Raw genomic sequence first — 24,604 nt, forward strand, 5'->3', positions numbered from 1 at the left:
CAAAGAACTACTCACAACATCCAAAGATGCTTTTCATTTTCAGGAAGTGCCAGAGTTTAATGAGGCAAACAGATGCACGAAGTGCAGCCAACACAGTGAGATTCTCTATTAACTGTGTTGTGACAGGCAGGTTTTTAAAACTGGCTGACCTGACAGTGATGGTGATGTTATGAATCCGTGTCTATCCTTTCCAATATATGCTTCAGCCTGTATAGAGTCATATCATTTATCATTTCCTTAATAGCCCAAAGCCAACCCCAAATCCCAAATATCTATTTGACCAATGCTACCATATTACATTAGTCAATTTAATTGGGTGCTTTATTTTCCTTAAAGCATTTCCATTTTATCTTAGTTGAAGTCACAACAGTCTTGTGAGTGAAATTGGATAGGTATTAGAATTCCCACTTTACAGATAAGGAAATAGAGACAGAGGAAGGTGAAGGAGTCGATAAGTGCAGAGCAAAGACTTGAACACATTACACCTACTTAAGTTTTAGAATTGAAAACATGGCCTTTTGAGGCCTGTATAGACATTATGGTGCAAGGGGGTCTACATCTGCATGTGGTTTGCTCTGTCATCCTTTGGGGAATGTTTGTCATCTGCTGTTGCTCCAGATAACTAGCTGTGTGCCATTCTCATTATTGCCACATGCTCTTTTCTGGAAATACCAGAGACTTTTAGAAGTATTAGAGGTAATGATTATTCAGATGGAAGCAACTGGGCATCTGGAGAACAAGGTGGAACTTAAGAGAAGAGCAGAGACTTGATGTTCATCATCACTCTATATAATGAAACTGGTTCTCTTTTCCTGAGGGCCTTGGCGTTATTCATTGTTGAGATAAGTGTCACCCCTCATTTTAAGAATGGGAAAATTAAGGCATATGAAAGTAAAGTTGACTTTCCAGGAGTCAGTCATTATGGAAGGTCACATGTCCACAAGAAATGGGTCTCCCAGTGCTAGGTAGTGAATTTTAGTAACTCCCTGCCTCCCACACACCAACATATCACCAAGTTGTCAGGACTGAAAACATACAAGGTTGTGATGTGTGAGAGAAACACAGTATCTGTCCTAAAAAAGAATAAAGACCATAAATACATATTTATTTCTCAGAACTACTTAGATTACTGTTCTCCCTAGGAAGAAAAACTCCAAGGACCGGTACCCTGTCCACATCTTCAAAAGCCATCAGAAAACCCTACCAGTCTAATGGGAAGAACTGGGCTGCATGGTCACTATCAAATCGAACATAGCCCTGCCAGAAATAGGTGGCCTTCTATTAAGTGTTAGTCCTGCAAGAACCCAATCCCAGTTTAAGGACCATCTTTAGGACCATTCTGAAAAGTGCTGTGAGACTCTGACCTGTGTTTCTGAGAGCAGATTTCCAAGCTACTCATACAAGAACCTACAAAAGAAAGAGCAGGCATTGAGTTCCATTATGTCTCTGGGACTCCAGTGTGGAGCAGGGCGCTGTGCACCCAGTGCAGTCCTTAGCACTGTACCTTAGACATAACAGAAACTCTCAGACGACTTTTGGGAAAGAGTTTGAACACTAACACATGAAAACCCCTTTTAGAAATTGATGATGCAACGCGTAGCTTTGCTGAAAAAGTGTTTGCTTCTGAAGTCAAAGATGAGGGAGGCCGTCAAGAGATTTCCCCCTTTGATGTGGATGAGATCTGCCCGATATCTCACCATGAGATGCAAGCACGCATTTTCCACCAGGAAACTCTGTCCTCCACTGACAGCAAGAGGTAAGTCGTGTGTAAGGGGAATGCTTAGTACAGTGGACATGAAGGTCCGGAATGTCAGGCAGATACGGCTCAGTCTATCGGAACGTAGTTCAACTCAGTGGAAGAAGTCTGCCAGGGTTATAAATGCTTTTCCCCCAACACTGTATATGCTGGGGAGAGGTACCAATGACTAAAAAAATTAAAAAACAGTGGACCTCCTAGCCTCATAGGCAGCTTTGTTTAGCCCAAACAAGAGGCTCAAGCTACCTATACAGTTGTTCCAAAGTGGGCTGAAGGCTGCTATGAACACACTCAACTTACACACAATGGTTATACACACTGGAATTCAAGATCCTTCATCTTCAAACTCCTTCCCTAGCCAACCTTAGTGTAGTGCTCCCTGACATGAATCCTCCCAGCTAGCCAGTCTGACCTCCTTCCAGCCTCAGGGATACAGCTCTCCATTTCTGCTCTCAGGCCTTCCCCATCCTGTGCCTTGTGATGCATACTTATTGCCTCCCCCATGCAGTCTTCATAGGCCCCTATACACAAAGTCTGTTTATTTGAACTACTCTAAGACTCGCTATCTGTCACTATCTGCCACATTTTAGTCCTCCAACCTGTATTGCAATTCCCTCTTCACAGCACCCTCCCCAGCCTCAGGTGGAAAAGATCATTCTGCTGTCATTCTCTTGACTTTATATTTTTAAGGAAAGAACAATGTTTCACCTTCTTTGGCAACCCCCCACAGGACCTAACCTAAGACTCAGGTCAAAGTAGAAACAATAAATACTTACTGTTTGAGGAAATAATATTGATTAATGACTCTATAAGATCCAGGTACTTTGCTAGGCATTTTATACACATTAAATCTCACAGAAATCCTATAAGGTAGGTATTATTACACCATTTTTTTCAGATGGGGAGATGGAAGCTTTTTCAGACGGGGAATATCCACAAAATGACCCAGGTAGTAACTGACATAGCCTGGGTTATTGCAGCACCCAGACTGCCTTTTCTGCTAGGAGTAAACTGCCTGTGAGGGATAATGTCATGCTAAATGTCTTTTAGTAGGTTCCGTAAGACCCACTGTTCCAAGGTACAGCAGGAAAAAGAGGACACTGTTATGTGTCCTCAGTGATATCTTATCACACTATGGATGGATCCTATTTCTGACATCCAGCCCACATTTTAATTTTCACTTTTTGTCCTCAAAATTCAATAGTGAAATATCAATCTATCACATTAGAACTTCTGATGAAAATAAAATTGACTTATTTTTTAATTTTAAACACAGAAAAAGGCGTTTCCAAGGGAGGAAGACTGTTAGTTTGTCTATCCCCCTAAGTGAAGCATCTTCCACCAAACTGGCCCACATTGATGAATACATTTCTTCATCTCCAACCTACCAGACTGTGCCTGATTTCCAGAGAGTGCAGATCACAGGCGATTATGCCTCTGGGGTGAGTTGCTCCTTGCCCTTCAGATGTAGCTACTGGGAAGCCACTCAGCTTGACTGTTCTAGCTTCTCCCCTTCCTGTCCTATGTTATACTTCATTATTGCATTTCAATACTAATGTGCTATGTCTAATATTTCTATACTGCTTTTATCATTCAACATAATGTCTTCTTAGTTGTCTCATTTGCTTACACATGGAGAATATGTATGTACTACATGTATGGAATGCGTATGGACAGATCTTGGAAAAAAAGTCCAACAAGAGAAGCAGGTGGTCTAGTCTCACCGATAGCAGCACAAAACAGGATTAGGAGACTCGGGGAAGCACAGGGCACTCTTAGGAAAAGATAGACCCCGTGCAGACCTGGAATAGACAGAAGGGCTGCAAGTAGCATGAACTAATCAAAGAAAACAAATCAATAGAAAGAAAAAGAGAAGAGAGATCAGAGAAAAAAGAAGGAAGATGAGAGAGAGGTTAGAAAATTCCAACAGGGCTATGTTTTCTGTCTGACTGTCCTCTCCAATTTCACTGAAGATGCTTACACCATGTATTATTGCTTGAAATGGACTCTAGTACACCACCAAAAAACAAACAGACCAACAGCCAAACCCCTTGCCATTGAGGGGTTTTTCTTCAAGCACCATTAGTGTATAAGATAAATAAACTCACACCACACCCACCCATTGCCACCGAGTCTATTCCAACTCAGAGCAATCCTATAGGACAGAGTAGAACTGCCCCGTGGGTTTTCCGAGGAGTGCCTGGTGGATTCAAACTGACCTTTTGGTTAGCAGACGTAGCTCTTAACCACCATGCCACCAGGGTTTCCTCTACTATGCCACAGGGCTAGTAAATTTATGCCACAAACAACTTGACCTGCTTGTCTTATCCATAACAGTTGGCCAATTCATAAATCTCTGCCACATGGACTTGCAGAATCAGCATCATATTGATGAAACTGCTCTTTAGCCATCAGTCAATGCTCCAAATATAGTTCTAATGACCAGTCCAGGCCCCCTTCTCATGTAACTGACCCACTTAGGATAAATCCTAAGCTACTTAAAAGTGATAGAGCAATGAAATGCACACCATTCTTGTTTATTCATTTTCTGTGTAATAACATGGGTGCTCTGCAAATGGCGGGGATTTTAGATGCTAAATAGCTGAAAGGAAATGTTTAATAGTTGATAAGCACATGAGAAACAAAGTTTGGAAACTGGAGAAATCTCCAGCGTTCAAAAAATATACTAAAATTAGAAAAACAAACTTGCTATCTACGTGTTAGGTAGAAATGAAAACAGGAGTAGAAAGGAAGAAGACTGGAAGAGGACAATGCACACAGAAGTCAGGGAGTCCTCCTAAGAAAGCTGGGGGTTTGGCCTGGAGACTTTAAAGAACCAAGTATATTGCTATAGCTATTGGCTAGATGCAGTTGGGCAACACTCCACCTGGATTTAGTCTGTATCCAAATAAAAAAGAGAGGTAAAAGGGATAGCAGGACTAAATTCCCAAGGCCATTAATCCCTGATAAACAACTGATTCAGTTTAATCAGTCCTTATCGAGAACTACGCTGTGTGAGGCACTGTGTGGTAAGTGCTGAGGATGTGAATGTGAATAAGACCCAGGTTCAGTGGTTAAGCGTTTGGCTGCTAATCAAAAGGTCAGCAGTTTGAATCTACCAGCTGCTCCTTGGAAACCCTATGGGGCGGTTCTACTCTTCCTATAGGGTCGCTGTTATGGATTGAATTGTGTCCTCCAAAAATATGTGTCAACTTGGCTAGGCCATGATTCCCAGTACTGTGTGATAGTCCACCATTTTGTCATCTGATGTGATTTTCCTGTGTTGTAAATCCCAACCTCTATGATGTTAATAAGGCAGGGTTAGAGGCAGTTATGTTAATGAGGCAGGATTCAATCTACAAGACTAGGTTGTATCTTGAGTCAATCTCTTTTGAGATATAAGAGAGAGAAGTGAGCAGAGAGACAGGGGGACCTCACACCACCAATCAAAAAGAGCCAGGAGCACGTGTGTCCTTTGGACCCAGGGTCCCTGTTCTCAGAAGCTCCTAGACCAGGGAAGGATTGATGACAAGGACCTTCCTCCAGAGCCATCAGAGAGAGAAAGCCTTCCCTGGAGCTGATGCCCTGAATTCGGACTTCTAGCCTCCTAGACTATGAGAGAATAAATCTCTGTTTGTTAAAGCCATCCACTTGTGGTATTTCTGTTATAGCAGCATTAGATAACTAAAACAGTCGCTATGAGTTGGAATCGACTCACTGGCAACGGGTTTTTGGATGTTCTTGCCCTTGAGTTGCTGATAGACTGATGGCCCATTAGGTGGCAATGGAAAAAGCATGACCTTAGAAGCTAGACCCCCTACTTAGCACCGTGTGTCAGACTCTTTACCAAGGTCAGCAGGTCCTTATAAACAGTTAATCTGATTAGGATCAATATCTGAACCTCAAAACCATTGGGAACAAGCTTAGGTTGATCCCAGAGAGAGGGAGAGAGAGAGAGAAAAGAGTATTCAATGATTTCAAGTTAGAACTGCTTGGGCATTCCCGGCTCAGTCAAGAATCAGGGGTAGGGGCAGCAGAAATAGGTCAGTTTGGGAAATTTCCCACAGTTCTAATAAAAATTTATGCTACAGTCTATTTTTAGCCATAGGTAAAACGCTCCTTAAACCATCCAAAAGAATGACTTCTCACAGGATAATGTTCTAATCTATCTGTAGCTACAGAAGGCAGTGCATGTGTGATGGGGTTGGAGGGATTCACGACACCTTGTTCTTTCCAAAATATTTCCCTTGCTAACATGCAAATGGTTTGAATTCTCACGATTAGGGTCACATTATCTTTTAGTCCCGGTATTGTCTTCAGAGGCCTCTACCTAAAATGTCTATATGTTATCTGGAAGGAAGAAAGTATTTACCTTTTTAGAATGAGTTATTTTAATCATATCTGCTAGATAACCACTGCTAGGTAGTAAAAAAAAACAAAAAAAACAACTACAGGACAGTAAGGGAATGAATTGCAGGGCAGGTAAGTTTTGATAGAGATGAAGGAGCTAGCAAACCTTCAGGACCTGCTGCTGTAGTGAGACCCAATGCCTGAGTCAATTAGGAAGCAGCCAGGTCTGGTGAAGACACTGCATGCCAAGTGGGTGGGGTGAGGTTCAGCCTGGACTGCAATGGAGAGCTGGGAGGTGCCAAAGATAAGCTTTATCCACTTCTCAGATTTTTATGGGATCGACTCTGATACTCTGAAATTTCCTTGGCAGGTTACAGTTGAAGATTTTGAAATGGTTTGCAAAGGTCTGTATCGGGCATTGTGTATACGGGAGAAATACATGCAGAAGTCGTTTCAGAGGTTCCCTAAAACCCCTTCCAAGTACTTGCGCAACATTGAGGGTGAGGCTTGGGTAACAAATGAGAGCTTCTATCCAGGTAATTAATTTTCCTGTAGGATGTAGAGAATATATCTTTAGGTTAAACTACTAAATATTGAATTTAAAACATGCTCCTACATTATAAATAATCCAGTCTAATAAATCATAGTCATCACTGGCTCCACTCTCCTCCCTGCCTCACGTGTCCAATCATTTGATTTGGTCAGTACAATATCTGTCAAAACCTCTTTTCTTGTCTCTACCAGTTCCCCTAACGTAAGCCTGTATTTCCCCTTGTCCTGATTAGTGCCATAGCCTCCTGTCTACTCTGCTCCATTGCAATCTCCCTTTTCAGTTCATCCTCACTTTGATGCAAGTTATCTTATTAAAACACAGCTCTAAGCACATCCCTCTCTTCACAAAAACCTTTGATGGCTCCCCATTACCAACAAAACAAGATCCAAAATCTTTGGCCCAGCATTCAAGACCTACCACCATCTGACTGCCTAACTACATCTTTATTAATTAATTTTTTTGGACTTGCATACTCAACCTATTCTAACATTTACTGCTTCTTCTACACATTTTATATTCTTTGTTCTCGTTCTAACTATTCCTGTTCTCCATATAGATAGGCATTTCCTTGTACCTGACCTGTTGCCATGTTGTTCCCTGTGTTTCATGCTGTTCCCGTCCTCTCCCTCATTCATTGTATGCCAAATGTCCAAATCCTACCTAATCCTTCAAGGTGCAGCTCAAATAACATTATTTCCTGCATTCCTCTAACCTCTGGATAAAAGTAAATTCTACATGCTTTGACTTTCCATACCTCACTTTTTACTTTTTGCCTGTATAAATCTAAGTACCTGTTTTTTAAAAATAATTATATTATATATCACAGATTTCTGTTGTATCACTGTATCATAATTTAAGCAATTTCTATTTTTAGGTATTTAGGTTGCTGACTTTTAAAAATGTATTTCCAAACATCCTTATAGAAACATCTTTGTGCAGTTGTATTATACTTAGGATTATACTCCTAGAATTGGAATTTCTGGGGAGGCAAATATTTAAGGTTTTTGAACTTCCAAATTGTCATATGGTTAATGATATCCAGTTCTACAACTCCCTCTCTCTAACTCCGTTTAATATTAAAATCATCTTAAACATATGTCCAGATTGGTAACTCATAATATTGGTTTACCCACCCTCTTCAATAATATTTATGATTAGGATGTTTTTCTTGCCTCTGTTTCCCCTAAATTATACTTCATCTCTCTAGTTTATTTAAGAATAAGGGTTGAAAGTGAATATTCAATGTAGCAACATACTGTTTCACTTCTTTTGTGTTCCTTATCTCCCAGTTTTGAGTAGGAAACGTGCAGACTTTTTCTTTGTGTGTTATTGTTCTCACTCTGGCTGCTTTAGTCCTCACTCACAAACAGGAGACTTTCTGCTGCCTTGAACAAAGGAGCTGAAGAAGCATGAATGACCACACTGTTGAAAGTAAAAGGATGAGTGCTCAAAGGCTCTGACAGTGTGGAATCTGTTCTTGGCTTCCTTAGGCTGAAATTGTTAGCAGTGGAAAGAAGCAAAAATTTATCCACATAATCCCTTCTCAATTCCTTGAGCAGAAACCGTATGTGCCTTAAAAGATGGGAAACGTTAGAATTATAATGGGAATTATAATTCTTATAATAAGAGTTTATTTTATATCTCCCTTTATGTTAAAACCATTCTAAATTGAAACTCTGTAATCTAGAAGGTTGATTTAAATAAGGTAAAGATCCAAATGTAATTTTTTAAGTGTAGTTTTATTTCTATGCAGTTATTTGATAGATGAATAAAATGCTCTAAGCAGGAAACCTTCAAGACCTACTTTAGTAAATAATCAAAATGGTTTGTAAGTAGCGTATCAATTACTTATATGTCAGCAGTACTTCTTAACAGCTTAAATACTGTTCTTACACTAGGTAAAATATTATTTTTGTAATTATTTTCAACTAGTAATTCAATCACCTTCAGAAAATAATGTAAAAATAAAATTTAGTTTAACTCTGGATAATTTATGAAGTATGGGAATCTCAACTAATTTTACAGTATTTCATATTTCGGTTATTTTTGTGTGGTCATTTCATCCTATGTGCTGATATATGACTCTATATTTTATCTTAAAAGTCTTTAGCCCTCCTGTGAAGAAGGGAGAAGACCCCTTCCGAACAGATGACCTTCCTGAAAACCTGGGCTATCACCCCAAAATGAAGGATGGTGTCATTTACATCTATCCTAATAAAGAAGCAGCCAGCAAGGATGAGCCCAAGCCACTTGCTTACCCAAATCTGGACGTCTTCTTAGATGATATGAATTTTTTACTTGCTTTAATTGTTCAGGGACCTGTGTAAGTGTTTCAGAAGAAAACATTCTTTGATGGTTATGAGGGTAGGGAGGAAGGGGGAGGGTTATTTACTAACTAGATAATAGATAAGAATTATCTTAGGTGAAGGGAAGGACAGCACACACTACAGGGGAAGTCAGCACAGCTGGACTAAACCAAAGCTAAGAAGTTTCCTGAATACAGTCAAACACTTTGAGGGACAGAGTAGCAGGGGTAGGGGTCTGGGGACCATGTTTTTAGGGGACATCTTGGTCAACTGGCATAACAAATGTTCTGCATCCTACTTTGGTGAGTGGCGTCTGGAGTCTTAAAAGCTTGCAAGTGGCCATTTAAGACGCATCCATTGGTCCCAACCACCTGGAGTAAAGGAGAATGAAGAACACCAAAGACACAAGGAAAGCATTAGCCCAAGGGACAGAAAGGGCCACATAAACCAGAGACTTCATCAGCCTAAGACCAGAACAACAAGATCCCCGGCTACCACCAATGACCACTCTGACAGGGAACACAACAGAGAGTCCCTGATGGAGCAGGAGAAAGGTGGGGTGCAGAACACAAATTCTAGTAAGAAGACCAGGCTTAATGGTCGAACTGAGACTGGAGGAACCCCGGAAAGCAAGGCCCCTGGACTCTCTGTCAGCCCAGAACTAAAACAATTTCCGAGGCCGACTCTTCAGACAGGGATTGGACTGAACTGTGGGACATAAAGTGATACTCGTGAGGAGTGTGCCTCTTAGCTCAAGTAGATACAAGAGACTAAATGGGCAATTTCTGTCTGGAGGTGTAATGGGAAGGCAGAGAGGGTCAGGAGCTGGTTGAATGGACATGGGGAATCAGCGGTGAAAAGGAGGAGTGTGCTGTCACAGTATGGGAAGAGCAATTAGAGTCACAAAACAATGTATGTATAAATTTTTATATGTGAAAAAAGAAAAAAGGACCTGTGTGTTAGTGAGACCTAAGCAACAACAACAACAACAATTAAAATAATTACTACTACTACTGATAAAAACCAAAAACCCACTGCCGTTGAATCAATTCCAATTCATAGCGACCCTACAGGGCAGAGTAGAACTGCCCCATAGGGTTTCCAAAGCTTTAAATCTTTATGGAAGCAGACTACCACATCTGTCTCCTGTGGAGCGGTTGGTGGATTCTAACCGCCAACCTTTTGGTTAGCAGCCAAGAGCTTTAACCACTATGCCACCAGGGCTCCACTACTACTGATAGTAAGAATAAATACTTATTAAGTGCTTACTGTCTTCAAGGAGCCCTGGTGGCACAGTGGTTAAGAGCTCAGCTGTTAACCAAAAGGTGGGCAATTCGAATCCTTGGAAACCCTATGGGGCAGTTCTCTTTCCTATGGGGTTGCTATGGGTCGGAATCAACTTGACGGCAACAGGTTTGGTTTTTTTGGTTTTACTACCTTCAAACACTATGTTAAATGCTTCATGTACATCATTTATTTTACTCCTCACAATTGTTCTATAAGGTAGATATTTTTTAAATTCCAGTTTTATCAGCTGAGACTGATGAGTTAAGTAACTTGCCCAAAGTCACACAGCTGGCTGAGCTGAGGTTCAAGGCCAAAACTGCTGACTCTAAAGCTAGGGCCGTTAACCTGGAGGGACACTGTCGCCTCTGATTTTTAAAATGGCTTCTCAAATCGTCCCTCATTATTATGTCTGACTTTGATGAAAAGACTAAACCCTTGAAGCCCAGTACTTTTCTGTGGGATTAACTGCAGAGTAAACCAAAATATTTATTCCAGTAATTATTTCCAGTGGGTGATAAGGATCCTGATCAGTGGCAACACTAGAGGGGTGCAGGGGGTACAGACCATACTGGGTGATACTGTCAGAGGGGGTGACACCAAAATGACTGTCTATAAAATTTCTGTGCAGTGTTTCAGCAGAAATTCACTATTTTTTATAAAAATACCCCTGTAGTTAGTTATAACAAAAGAAATTTTTTAGTAAGCCCAGCTTACCAAATTCGTTGCCAATGAGTTGATTCCAACTCATAGTGACCCTATAGGAGAGAGTATAACTATCCCATAGGGTTTTCAAGGAGCTGCTGGTGGATTCGAACTGCTGACCTTTTGGTTAGCAGCCATAAGTCTTAACCACTGCACCACATGTATCAATATACCTACAAGGCTAAAACTATGCTAATTTACTTTTTGAACCGCCTAATGCACTCTAATCAGAGCTGTCATTATTACCCAATTACAATGACACTTCAAATCACATGGTTTTGTCTATGCGTGGTATAAGCACATGCTGTCGTTTTTGTTGCTGCTGGTGGTTTTATAGACTTTATAGTTGTTGATTTGGTCAAATTCTCTGGTGTTTTAGCTACAATATTGTGGTAGTTAGCATGGAGTTACTGCACTGGGTGACACCAACCCTAGTGACGCACAACTGGTCCTGATGGTTTTGAAACAGTGATTGTTTCCTGAAATGTTGGAAATTTTAGAAAATTATGTAATTTTCTTTTTCATAGTAAAACCTACACCCACCGGCGCCTGAAGTTCCTGTCCTCCAAGTTCCAGGTCCATGAGATGCTCAATGAGATGGATGAGTTAAAGGAACTGAAGAACAACCCCCACCGAGATTTTTATAACTGCAGGAAGGTAACAATTTTAGTTGCTCAGAGGAATTCCTGAACAAAAACAGTAATTACTTCTTGATAAGGACAAAAATACTGATTTCCTGATTAATCTGAGATTTCTTCAGGTTCAGTGGATTAGTAAAAGCAGAGAGATTATGTCTACATGTTATCCCCATAGAAAGGTTTACCATATTCTTGGCATAAAAAAATTATAATTATCATCATCAACAAGAACAAAACTTCAAAAACTACTATTCTAGGATATGGAATTTCTTGGTTCTAGTCCTTTTTTCTCCCACTTCCTGACTGTATGACTTTGGGGAAGTGATTAAATATTTTTAGTTTCAATTTCCTCATTTGTAAAATTGGGAAATATATCTGCTCAATCCAGCTCACATGAGGGTTCTGAATACCAAGTGAGTTAATGATTATGAAAACCAATCAATTAGGAACACTTTCCAAGTATGTGCTGACTCTTTAAATGATTGCAAGGAAGTGGCAACAGGAAATATATGAGCAGATATTCAGGACCAAATCCTGGCTCAGCGGGCTGTGTGACCTTGGGAAAATTATTTAAACTGTCAAAGCCTCAAATTGTTTATAACAATACTTACCTCACAAATGTCATCACTGTGCTATGGTTCCATAATTTCAATCCTTTCTGTCTTCTGGGCTGAAAGCAGCAATAGCTACTTTACCCCAGTTGTGTTTCAGGGGTGGGGCACAGTCCCTAAGAATGCTGTATAGATCACATGTAGGAGGTAAGTTTGATGTACAGAGATATACAGGAGAAGCAAGCATTCTTATGCATCTAGCCTAACCTGGCTGTGACTGTTTTCACATCCTTGCACAGGCACACGAAGGTTCTGACTTGTTCTTTATCGGTGGGCTACCTCCCCCAGCTGTCAGGTCACACCTCTATATTTACTCCTTTCTCCCACCACAGTGGAACTGCATGCACTATCATCTCTAACAGAGTAGCATAACTAAGGCTGATTGCTGTTTTTTTTCTTCTCTGAATGTACACACAGGTGGACACCCATATCCATGCAGCTGCCTGCATGAACCAGAAACATCTGCTGCGCTTTATTAAGAAATCTTACCATGTTGATGCTGAAAGAGTGGTCTATAGCACCGAAGAGAAAAATCTGACCCTCAAGGAACTTTTTGCTAAATTAAAAATGCATCCCTATGACCTGACTGTTGATTCTCTGGATGTTCATGCTGTAGGTTGGAAAGATGATGTCAGTTTCACTGCAGTATCCGGAACCCCACATGCCTTTCTCCTACAAGCCCTAGCTTCTCAGAGCCCTCTTAGTCATGTCGGCTTACTATGCTGACTGAAAACAGCCACAGACAATTTTGAGGTCCACTCATTGGCAGCTGTCCTGAATTCCATTCTTGAAGCCCAGCCCTCCTCCCCTGCCACCAGGCCCCTGATCCTCCCGGCCATTCCCCCACCTCTCTGTGTCCAGACAGCTCCGGTTATTATACACTTCTGTTCCTGTTTTCTGATTCAGGGACGCCAGACTTTCCAACGTTTTGATAAGTTCAATGACAAATACAATCCAGTAGGAGCGAGTGAGCTACGGGACCTCTACCTGAAGACAGAGAATTACATTAATGGGGAATATTTTGCCAGTATCATCAAGGTGAGGAAGAACCAATCAGATCTATGTGGAGGTGGTATCTGATATAGTTCTTGGGGGTGGGGGAAGAGAAGGAGAAAAAGAAGAAGGGAGAGAAAGGAGAAGGAAGGCAGGATGCTATCCCTAGGGCCAAGCACTACATAAGTGAATATAAGAATTTCTTCTAAAACTTCCACTGTAATAATTTAAAAGACCTTTGTTCCTAGGATAGAAAAGCTAAGAGTGTGGATCTGGGATTAATTAAGGACGTGACTCTTTCAGGCTTTGGAAGTTGGAGGTCCAGGAAGAATTAGGATCAGGATCCATCCCCATCTTCATGATGCCTGTGCATTAGGAAGCAGGAATGACATGTGGAGTTGGGAGATGTGTGTTTTGGGAGGTAGGGAGAATATGAAAAGCTGGATTTCCTTTGCAGGCACCCTGGTTATCTCATCATCCTTAACCTGACTTTTTCACACGTTAATCTCCATTATGTTCTATGAGTCTTTTATCCCTACTGGACTCCCCTCACCTCTCGCTTCCCTTATATCTCTACCTTTGATATTCTTGCTTCCTACTTCTTTTCACATTTCCTCAGTTCTTAGTACCCATCTCCTCTCCCTAGACCCTATAGGTGTAGATCCCTGGGGGACTTGTAGGAATTCCTGGTCTTGGACTCCTCTCTTGGTTTTGTAGGAGGTAGGTACAGACCTGGTGGATGCCAAGTATCAGCATGCTGAGCCCCGCCTGTCAATCTATGGTCGGAGTCCTGACGAGTGGAGCAAGCTCTCCACCTGGTTTGTCCGCAACCACATCTACTGCCCCAACATGACATGGATGATCCAGGTCCCCAGGATCTAGTACGTACCTGTCCATTGGAAACCCTAAAACCTGCCCTCATCTCACCTGTCTCATCTCGCCCACATGAACAAGGAATGAGCAGCACCACAAACAGGAGTTAGGAAGATCATTTCAGTCCAGTGTTCTAATCAGAAGGTATACACACATGCACACACACACACACACAGGACTTTATGAAAATCACAAAAGAACTTATTGCGAATGATTAAAACTAAGCTAGAATAAGAACTACATATATTTCATCACACATTTTTTCTGTTTTTCTTCTCTGTGTTCAATTCACTCTTTCCCCTGCTTATCTGTAGCTTTCTTGTATTAGAATCTTTACTACTGTCTGCTGATTGTCTCATCTACAAGTGCTCAAGTTCTCCATGATTAATGAGTATTTGTCAGTGATATTGCTGAAGATCTCTGCTCCCTTTCATAATCATTACCCTCAGGGATGGCTTCTCTCTCTGTTTGTTCAGTATCACTACTCTTCTGTCTAACTGAATTGTTTATAAATTCTCTGGCCACCTGCCTCTGTGTTTTGTGTGCCCTGTGGCTATGCAAGAGTCTTATCCAGTCTCTTTAGCCAAAGTAACTTTTTAACTGGAGTAGTGCTTCCTGTCTAATGTCATTAAGGCAGAGAGGCAGTAGAGTGTGATGGTTAGGACTCTGGACCCAGACTGGCTATGCTTGAATCCTGGCTCCACCGCTTATTAGCTGTATGACCTTGGGAGTTGACTTCACCTCCCTGTGCCTTAGTTTCATCATCTCTAAAATGGGGTAATAACGGTACCTAACTTATTGAGTTATTCCGAGGATTTAATTAGCTAATATTTCTAGCCTTAGAAGAGTGACTGGCATACAGTGAGTACAATATAATAGTTTGTTAAATTGTCCCTGGCTATGGCAAATCAGAAGTGTTCTTGATAACCATTTCATGCTCCCCATCTTGTAGGCCACACACATATATAAGTCATTGAAACTTTTATAACATGGTTAGCCTTAGCTATGAAAAACTGGTTTCCTTACTACAGAGAGTTCATAGAAGATATGGGGGCATGTGGTTCAGCATGAAATTGATATGTTCTATGCCCAACCCAAGTTGAATCTCTCTTTATGGGTACCCAAGAAGATGTACAGTGGACCTAGGATGAAAATACTAAGTCTTTGCTTGTACATGGCCTGTGGTTCTCTGGCTCCCCCATATGGGGGCTATCAGTCCTAAAAATCTTTCTTTCCTCTTGTATTTTCTTCAAGAGTCCCTGGGTAGCACAAATGGTTAAACACTCAACTACTAGCCAAAAGGTTGGCGGTTCGAACTCACCCAGAGGTGCCTCAGAAGACAAGCTTGGTGATCTACTTCTGAGAGGTCACAGCCTTGAAAGCCCTGTGGAGCAGTTCTATTCTGCACACATGGAGTTACCATGAGTCGGAATCAACTCGACAGCAACTAACAACAATAACAACTATTTTCTTCATTCTTGCCTCTAGTGATGTGTTCCGATCCAAGAATTTCCTTCCACACTTCGGAAAGATGCTGGAGAATATTTTCATGCCAGTGTTCGAGGCCACTATCAACCCCCAGGCTCACCCAGAACTCAGTGTCTTCCTCAAGCATGTAAGCATGACCCCTTAGGCCTTCATACTGCTGCTTATGAGCCAGCCCTCCTACTTGGCCATGATCAATCCCTGGTGCTTACCTCTGATGGTTGGACCCTGTCTTCAGAGCTGAAAGTTTACTTAAGTACTGGAGCCCTACAACTGGACCGAACCCAGGGCATGGCTCACTTTTTCTGACAGATCACCGGCTTTGATAGTGTGGATGACGAGTCCAAACACAGTGGCCACATGTTCTCCTCCAAGAGCCCCAAACCCCAGGACTGGACAACGGAAAAGAATCCATCTTACACTTACTATGCCTACTACATGTATGCAAACATCACGGTGCTCAACAGCCTGAGAAAGTAAGTAGAGAAGGATTGGAGTGAGAAGGGGAGTCTATTTGACACATCTCTTTCCTCATTCACTGACACTCTACCTGGTCCTGTTGCATTGCTGGGATGCTTCCAATTGGCCCAAATCAGAAATTTCTCTCCCTTAATTTTTCTTTAGCTTCTTTATCTATTTAGGGGTAGGGATCAATATTTTGGAGCCTTCAGTAACTTCCACAGTTCCTTTTCTTTGGAAGTTTGGAAATTTATGCTAATCACTGTACAATTGATTATAAAACTCTAAATTTTACCCTTCTTGCTATATCTGGGTAAGGAATAAACAGAGGGGTACTATAATGGGGTTTTCCAAAAACACTTACCCCTTGAAGTGTGAGTAGGAAAAGTGGTGAGATGGTGGTATTGGTAAATTTCCTGTTGAGACTGAAGATGTTTCTGTTCAGTTAATCAACTCTTCACTTCCCTCCTTACCCCCATATCCTCTGCTGTCTTTAAAAAAAAAAAAAAGTCTTTGTTTAGGAATAATTGCACGAATTAAGATTATGATTTGGGATTGCCTGGTTTTGCTGAATCCTTTGGCTGCCCCATTCCCTTTTACCAAATTTTCTGGTAAATCACTCTATGCCAGGTTTTCCAGGTCCTCCTCAGTTACCTGCAATTCCTATAGCAGTTCCATTTCCCTAGGGAACGAGGCATGAATACTTTTCTGTTCCGACCTCACTGTGGAGAAGCTGGAGCTCTCACCCACCTCCTGATAGCATTCATGACAGCAGATAATATCTCCCATGGCCTAAATTTAAAAAAGGTGAGTCAGAGGCTCTTTTTTTAATATTAACTTTTATACTGGAGCTACAGGAATCATTTGTGTTCTTACCATACTGTCATAAGTCATTATCAACACTAGAATCAAAGAAGAGTGGAATATAAAGGATTTTTGAGATTATTTAGTGCACTTTGTTTTACAGAGGCCCAGAGAAGTAAAGGGACCTGCTTAAGATTGCCTACGTAGTTGGTTAACACAGATCTCCTGTCTTCCATTTTTCAACTCTGATGAGGGATAATTCAGAGGCAACTTGGCTTACCTTAAGCTAGTTTTTGCTGGATTTCTTGTTGTGGCATGTTTTGAAATGCCTCTGGTGAGAGTCAGGACTTTCTGGTAGGGAAAACAAAAAGTTTCAAGGTGAAGTCTTTTGCCTGAGACAGACCATCTTGCCAAGGCAACTGAAGTTCAAATAAACAACTTGGTTTGACTCAATGCTTCTGAAAAGTGATGAACCCAAACAGATTTTTTCTAAATAGCATTTACATTGAAAAACTAGAATTTTCTTCACTACGGGATTTAAAGAGCAGATGATAATTTTTTTGAAAGCTAAGAAGTTTAAAATAGAATATGGGGTGTAATTGTCTCTAGTATCTCTTTTCAACATCCTTAAATATCTTTTTCTCTCCAATTTTCTTTCCAGAGTGCTGTGTTACAGTATTTGTTTTTCCTAGCTCAGATTCCCATCGCCATGTCGCCATTAAGTAACAACAGCCTATTTCTAGAGTATGCCAAAAATCCTTTCTTAGATTTCCTCCAGAAAGGGCTGATGATTTCACTGTCTACAGACGACCCGATGCAATTCCATTTCACCAAGGTATACATATGGAATCTTCAGCAATACAAATATATTTTGCTGGACTGTTGTTTCCCACCCAGAATTTTAAACTCAAATTAAGGTACTTCATTATACTCTTTTGTGCAGGATGATGTTATTTCTTTTATTAATACTTTCTTTATTTTGCTTCATTTACATAAATAACTGAAGGAGCCCTTGATGGAAGAATATGCCATTGCTGCACAAGTCTTCAAGCTGAGCACCTGTGATATGTGTGAAGTGGCAAGAAACAGTGTCCTGCAGTGTGGAATTTCTCATGAGGTAGACTTGTCCTTGACTGGTCACCCTTCTGAGTGTTGTTGTGTGCTGTCCAGTCAATTTTCAACTCATAGCAACCCCATGTGACAGAGCAGAACTGTCCCATGGGGTTTCCTAGGCTGTAATCTTTACGGAAGCAGATCACCAGGTCTTTTCTCCCATGGAGCTACTGGTGGGTTTGAACTGCTGACCTTTCAGTTAGCAGCTGAGTGCTTAACTGTTGCACCACCAGGGATCCTTCCTTCTGAGCATAGGGTTTGGTAACTTGAATATTGAAAAATTAGTTGAGAAAACACATGTAGAAAAACTGACCTACAAAGCATATGCAGTTACTATGGACAGGGACTAGAAAGAATCATTCTATACCTCTGGCCATGACTTTTGGCCAAGTGAAATAAAACACATTTGATTTCTTAGCAGACTGTGCACATTGAGGCACTGGATGAGTGCTTTTAATGGTTGATTTTCTTTCTGTTGCCATGGCTAATGTAAGGAAGGTATTTTTGTGGAGGATGCAATTATTGTCTATATCAGGGTGAAATGAGACAGCAATCATTCTGCTTTCTTTTTCTTTTATAGGAAAAAGCAAATTTTCTGGGCAACAATTACCTTGAGGAAGGCCCTACTGGAAATGACATTCAGAAGACAAATGTAGCCCAAATCCGTGTGGCCTATCGCTATGAAACCTGGTGTTATGAACTCGATTTAATTGCTGAGGGTCTTAAATCAGCAGAATAAAACAAACAAACCAACTATAACATGGGCAATACTTTCATTGTAGTTACCCTATCATACGTGTCAAGGACTGTGTTAGATAGTCTACAGACATTGTTTCATTTAATCTTTTTACAGCTTTATAAAGTAGATATTATTATCTTCAATTTGGGGAAGATGAATAAACTGAGCTTAGTAAAGTTAATAACCTGTACAAGGATATACCTAGTAAGCGGTAGAAATGGAAACCTAGGTTTGTCTGACTCTAGAGTCTCCATGACTGTTCAGGCAAAACAGTTACTAAGAGTGGGAAAAAAAATACAAGCAAATGACTTGCTATTGGGAGAATATAGGCTTTTGATTTATAGAATACTTAAGGCATTCCTTAGAACCATTAAAAAGTCCTTTGACAGGGTACAGCGGCTTTCTTAGCCAAAAACAGAACAGGTGTACCCAATGTAGAAGATCTGTACTGATGTGTTATTATACTTAGAGGGAATTTATTTTACAAAAGTAGTCTTAGTATTAAGGATATAATTGACAATAAGGTTGTAGTGAGCTATACTGGTACATTTTAAATGGTTTTCCTTACCAAAATAACATGGCAGTTCCACGTGTTACAGAATAGAACTGATCCATAGGGTTTTCTTGCCTGAAATCTTATGGAAGCAGTTCACCAGGCCTTTTTTCCGCAGAGCTGCTGGGTGGGTTTGGGTCTCCACTTGTACCACCTGGGCTCCTAAAATAAGGTACATGTGTAACTTTTTAGAATCATGCCTGTTACTCAAGGTAAGGTGAAACACCAAATGGCCAAACTATACTTTTACACATACAACCGTGTTGCCATCTAGTGGTTAGGCTGATATTTCATTCAATTTATTTAATATGCAATTACTGATCAAACACTTTAAGTATCAGAAACTATTCAAAACACCAAAGATATGAAGAATAAGATTTCATTCTTACCTTCAAGTTGTTCATACCATGAAGTTACAGGGTATTGGATACAAATGTGAAAAACAGCATTTGTGAAACGTCTCAGAAAGCAATGACATTTCCAATGGAAAAAAAAATTAAGAGTAAATTCCTGCTTGTTTCCACATTTTGTACAGACACCTTTAAGCATAGGTGTGACCCTGTTGATGTGTTTATACCAGCTCTGGTGTAAGAATCCTCTCCCTGGCTTCCAAAATTGGAGTTTTGTTTGCTGAGTAATTTGTAAGTCCCTCAGAGAACGTGATTTGTTTTATCTTGGGCTCCTCGTCATCAAAATAATATAAATTGCTAAATTAAACATTGTATTCTCAGACTTACAACGGCATTTACTACCATTATGTACATATCTATCTTACCCATGAGAGGGCAGTAGAATACATACATGTGAATTCATTCATTACCTCCATAGAACTCCTGCCAGATATAGTTTCATATTTGGTACTTGTAATTCAATCTGCTTCATTTTGCCAAATAATCTTCCTGAATGTAAAGTTTAAAAAATAAATTTCAAATCCACACTATGCTAGCTCGAAATCTGCTTTTAGAAAACTGGAAAATTTTTTAAATACATCAATTAAGGATTTTTCTTTCGGGGGGGGGGTAAGTGAGGAGTCCATAAAGATCAGTATTCAAAATTTACTACAAACAATATTCACCTTTATTTCCTCATTCGGATACGATTTTTTTTTTTAGGAAGTCTTGCCATTACTTTTTTTTTTTTTCCATCATAGAATGTAATTTCTATCTTATTGTTCACAGCTTGTGGTTTTCATGAGCTTTTGTCACGTTAGCTTGTGACAGTCATCTGTGATGTGTAACCAAACACCTCTTTCTGGCGGTCTTCTATTTTGGTACCTCTATGTGAATGGATGTGAGAAGAGTTTGGTCACCAGAACCAGGAGGCTCTGGGGTGGGGTGGTGTGGAGTGGGATGGGTAGGGTGGGGTAAGTTGGGGCAGGGCGGGTGGGGCCGGGTGTTTAGCGAGTGCCTGGGAAACAGGCTCAACTCATCTTTGACTCTCAGCCTTAGTGAAACTGGGCTACTGCTTGCAGTGGGCACCACGCCATGCACATACCTGAGCGTGAGCGTGTTGCAGGAGGAGTGCTTATGCATGCGTGTCACAGCAGGAGTTGGGGGCTGACCTCAGGCTCTGGAAGTATCAACACATCCTTGCTCTGGGATTTCAAGCTTCAGGTGTTCAGAGCGTTGTTTGCATCTCCTTACGTTTCAAGCTGGCAGCGTACTAGAATTGCCCGGAAAATGTTTGCTCCTTGAGCTCAGCCAGAACTAATGTTTCTCTGGAGACACCAGGCCTACCCAACCCTGTGGCAGGCTGCAATTCCATGGCTTCCTTGAGTGAGGTGCCATTTGGATTCATTGACTAAACTAGGCTTTACCTCGCGGGGTTGTGAAGTTTCAATCACGTCACAAAGTTTAGGCCCGTGGCCATGGGGACGGTCTGACGGCAGGCACGGAAAGGACTATGGAGCTTTGCCGGGCGCCTGCCTGCTAGAGCCTCCCGGCAGCGGCCGCCTAAGGTCCGGAATAAGGTTCTCGTCCTACGCTGACCGGGTCGCCGGGAGGTACCGGGAGCGGGCCCAAGCGTGAAGGGTGGGAAAAGGAGCCAATAAGAACCGGGCTTTGCTGACACGGGTAGGGCTGGGGCCGGGCGAGGCGGAGCCTGCGCTCGGGCGCTGCCGGGGCGGGACGGAGGCGATCCCGAGTGAAGCCAACGAGACCTGGCGCTTCTGCGGACAAGAGCGCGATCCCAGCAGCGCGGCCGCGGAGGCGGCGTCCAGGCCGAGGGCAGGTAGGAACGGGGCGATCCGCGGCTGGGTCCGAGGGCGCAAGGGGCTTCGGCCACTCGGGGATGTTGGCGTCGCCCGCTGGGCATCGGGAGGCGGCCGTCCGCCGCCTCCGCGGGCCATGCGGGAGTTGGCTCCACCGAACCGGGCTGGCAGGGGTGTCGACCCAGACCCCACTTGCTTAGCACCTCCCCAACCCGAAGGGAGACCCCGGCGTTCCGTGGACGCCGGGCTTTGGGGGCCTTGCTAGTCGGTCGCGCGGTTTGTGGCGGAGCCAGGTGGAGAGTCTTCTCGCCGCCCACCTCGGGGGCCTTGGCGGGCGGTCGCCCCTCGGAGGACCCTCGGCCCCACCGTGCTCTGGTAGGCTCGCTCCCCCGCCGTGCCCGGGTGCGCTTGGGCTTGGGAAAGAGTGGGAGCGCTCCGCATCCAGAAGGAAACACGGTGCATTCGCTAGGATTAGCCTGTGAGGCTGAACGTCCACAAGCTGAGGACTTTTTAAAAAGTTGTTGCTTTTTTGTGCGTTGATTCTTAACAGAATCTGATAAGGCACAAGCAGTACTGCCAGTCGTCAAGTAGGGTTTATTTAAAAAATCTGACAGTGGAACACTTAAGAGGTTTTTTTTTGGTTTTTAGTACAGCAGAAGATGATTAAATTATGTGTCAAAAGACCAAGTCTCCGTGAGGACTCATATACCAAATGTGATACCTCGGTCAAATTGATTTAACTTTTCTGAGCCTTCATTTCCTTAACTGTTAAACTGGGGTGGTCATGCCTCTGGATATTCTGAGGGTCAATTGAGATGAGTAAAAGTTTTCTATAAATGTTAGGTATTATTATTTATCCATGCACCTGCAGCATGCATAGTAACTACTTAGTGCCTGGCACATAGTAGGCAGTCAATAAACCTTTACCCCAAAGCTAGTGGTTCATCTGTAGTGTTTTAGATAGTTTTAACTTTCTATTTACTGTGGAAATCAATTGTTTCAACTCTTCTTCTTCTTTTTTTTTTTTTTTAACAAAATCAGTATTGTTTGGGGTGTGGTCCATTTTCAACTGATTCATGAAATTTTCTAGACTAGTACATATTATCTGTGCATTGTTATTGAACCATTTATCATGAGGCTTAATAGCAATCAAATAATAGGTAAATAGTTGTAGTCTAAGATAACTGGGGTAAAAAGGCTTGGAGCATTGTTTCAAATCAAGACTTTTGTTTTTTTAAGTTGAGGGGCTGCTTATGGAAAGATTTAAGTCTTCCAAAACCAAATTAATATATATCCATGTTTGTATTTTATTATAGACATTTGTGTTCTTTACTAGGGGTGTGTGAATGTGTGAGTGTGAAGTAATTTGGGAAGAAGGGAATAGCAGTTTGTAACCAGTGGACTTTTACTGGGGATACTTGTAGGTGTGTTCAGAAGTGGTTTCCTAGGTAGGCACCAGGAAATGTAGTAATTGTCTCTTTTGGGCTTTCATTATTTTTATTATTATTATTTGTGGTGAATGTGGCAGTAGAATTTTAAGTGCAGAAATAAAGAAGAATGTTAATTTTTCTGATCCCATAATAGGTGGCTTTCTAAATGTGGAAATTATATTACTTTTAAAAGATCTGCAGTGAGTCTTGTATTGTTTGTTGTTGTCGGTTGCCATCCAGTCAATTCCAGCTCATAGCGACCTCATGTGTACAGAATAGAACTGCTCCATAGGGGCTTCCACGTCTGTGACCTTTCGGAAGCAGATTGCCACGCCTGTCTTCTGAGGTGCCTCTGGGTGGGTTCAAAATTGCCAACCTTTTGGCTAGTGGTGGAGTGCTTAACCATTTGTACCACCTGGAGGCTCCTCCTCTTATATTATAGGCAAGGATTTTAGGTCACCAGACACCAAAATCAAATAAGTGGAGTAGAGGGAAACTTCCTAGTGAATTTAGTTTTTGTGTTGCTTTAAAAGTTTTATTTAAAGATATTTCAGTAGTTCAGTGGAAGATGGGTTTTTTAAAGCTAAATTTAAAACACCAATTTTAAGCATGTGTTCATCTATGAATTTTGTGTGATTTATAATTTGTTGACCTTGGCAGTCTGAAGCTTTAAATTTACATTAACGTAAATTCACATGGTTCATCGAGCATTTTTATTCCAAGGCACGGTTTTAGCACTCACAGCATATTCACATATGAACAAGATATAATTCCTTCCATATAGAAGATTACACTCTGCCAACTGGACTAAAGTAAGTACCAAGAAAGACGTTTTTAAAAGCTGATGATAGCGACAACAGCACCATTAACTAGCATTTATTGGGACCTGCTCTGTCCCGGGTTGCACAATGGTTAAATGCTCAGCTGCTAACTGAAAGGTTTGAACCCACCAGTCGCTGTACAGGAGAGAGACCTGGAGATCTGCTCCTACAAATATTACAGCCTAGAAAACCCTATGGGACAGTTCTACTCTGTCACATGGGGTAGCTGTGAGTTGAAAATTTACTCGACGGCACCTAACAACAACAACTCTGTCCAAGGCACTGTTCTAAATTCTTTATGTGTATTAGCTTATTTAATTCTCATAGCACCACCATTAGGGATGCTCTTTTTATGATCTCCTCATAGAGAGGCATAGAGAGGTTGAGTAACTTGCTTCATGATTAAACAGCCTAGGTAGCAGAGCCAGGATTCAAACCAGACATTCTGGCTCCAAAGACCATGCTCTTAACCTCTGCACTGTACTGACTTCCAAATTCTGTGAGAGAGAAATAAAATTCAATGGTTATCTAAAAGAGAGTTCTGTAAAGAACTTCTTCAAAAGGACAGAAGAAAGAAAAAAGAAACTAGTATTGCAAGATGAAGACATGTTCAAGCTACAGTTTAATTATACTTTGTATATGAGAATATTTTTCCCCTGGTGGGTTTCTTTTTGTTCTTAAGCTCTCAGTCACTCAGTTATTACAATCATGGCATTATCTTAACAGTATAAGAGGTGATTATTTTTTAATACATGTAACCTGTTTTTAAAAAATACATTCTCAGACCACAAGTTAAATGTTAGATTCAAGAAAAGAAAATGGTTTACCTACCTTCAGGAAGGATTCCTGGTGACACAGTGATTAAGTGCTCAGCTGCTAAACAAAAGGTTGGCAGTTCTAATCCACCAGCCACTCCTTGGAA

At 41.4% G+C, this 24,604-nt stretch overlaps 1 protein-coding gene across 3 annotated transcripts in view; it reads left to right on the forward strand.

Moving 5' to 3' along the window:
• Nucleotides 1-18,683, forward strand: part of AMPD1 (adenosine monophosphate deaminase 1) — a 24,943-nt gene extending 6,260 nt beyond the window's left edge. For all 3 annotated transcript variants that reach the window (XM_004380374.1, XM_004380375.1, XM_004380376.1), the window contains 14 exons: nucleotides 1,579-1,756; nucleotides 3,033-3,198; nucleotides 6,477-6,642; nucleotides 8,763-8,982; nucleotides 11,482-11,611; nucleotides 12,621-12,815; nucleotides 13,110-13,241; nucleotides 13,914-14,077; nucleotides 15,558-15,684; nucleotides 15,867-16,030; nucleotides 16,700-16,820; nucleotides 17,479-17,652; nucleotides 17,824-17,934; nucleotides 18,511-18,683. In XM_004380374.1, the coding sequence (XP_004380431.1) occupies nucleotides 1,579-1,756; nucleotides 3,033-3,198; nucleotides 6,477-6,642; nucleotides 8,763-8,982; nucleotides 11,482-11,611; nucleotides 12,621-12,815; nucleotides 13,110-13,241; nucleotides 13,914-14,077; nucleotides 15,558-15,684; nucleotides 15,867-16,030; nucleotides 16,700-16,820; nucleotides 17,479-17,652; nucleotides 17,824-17,934; nucleotides 18,511-18,669 (2,207 nt within the window). In that variant the 3' untranslated portion in view covers nucleotides 18,670-18,683. The remainder of the gene's footprint in view (nucleotides 1-1,578; nucleotides 1,757-3,032; nucleotides 3,199-6,476; nucleotides 6,643-8,762; nucleotides 8,983-11,481; nucleotides 11,612-12,620; nucleotides 12,816-13,109; nucleotides 13,242-13,913; nucleotides 14,078-15,557; nucleotides 15,685-15,866; nucleotides 16,031-16,699; nucleotides 16,821-17,478; nucleotides 17,653-17,823; nucleotides 17,935-18,510) is intronic.
• The last annotated feature ends 5,921 nt before the right edge of the window (nucleotides 18,684-24,604 follow it).

The sequence above is a fragment of the Trichechus manatus genome, unplaced genomic scaffold (assembly GCF_000243295.1).
Source record: "Trichechus manatus latirostris isolate Lorelei unplaced genomic scaffold, TriManLat1.0 scaffold00073, whole genome shotgun sequence".
Classification (NCBI taxonomy): Eukaryota; Metazoa; Chordata; class Mammalia; order Sirenia; family Trichechidae; genus Trichechus; species Trichechus manatus.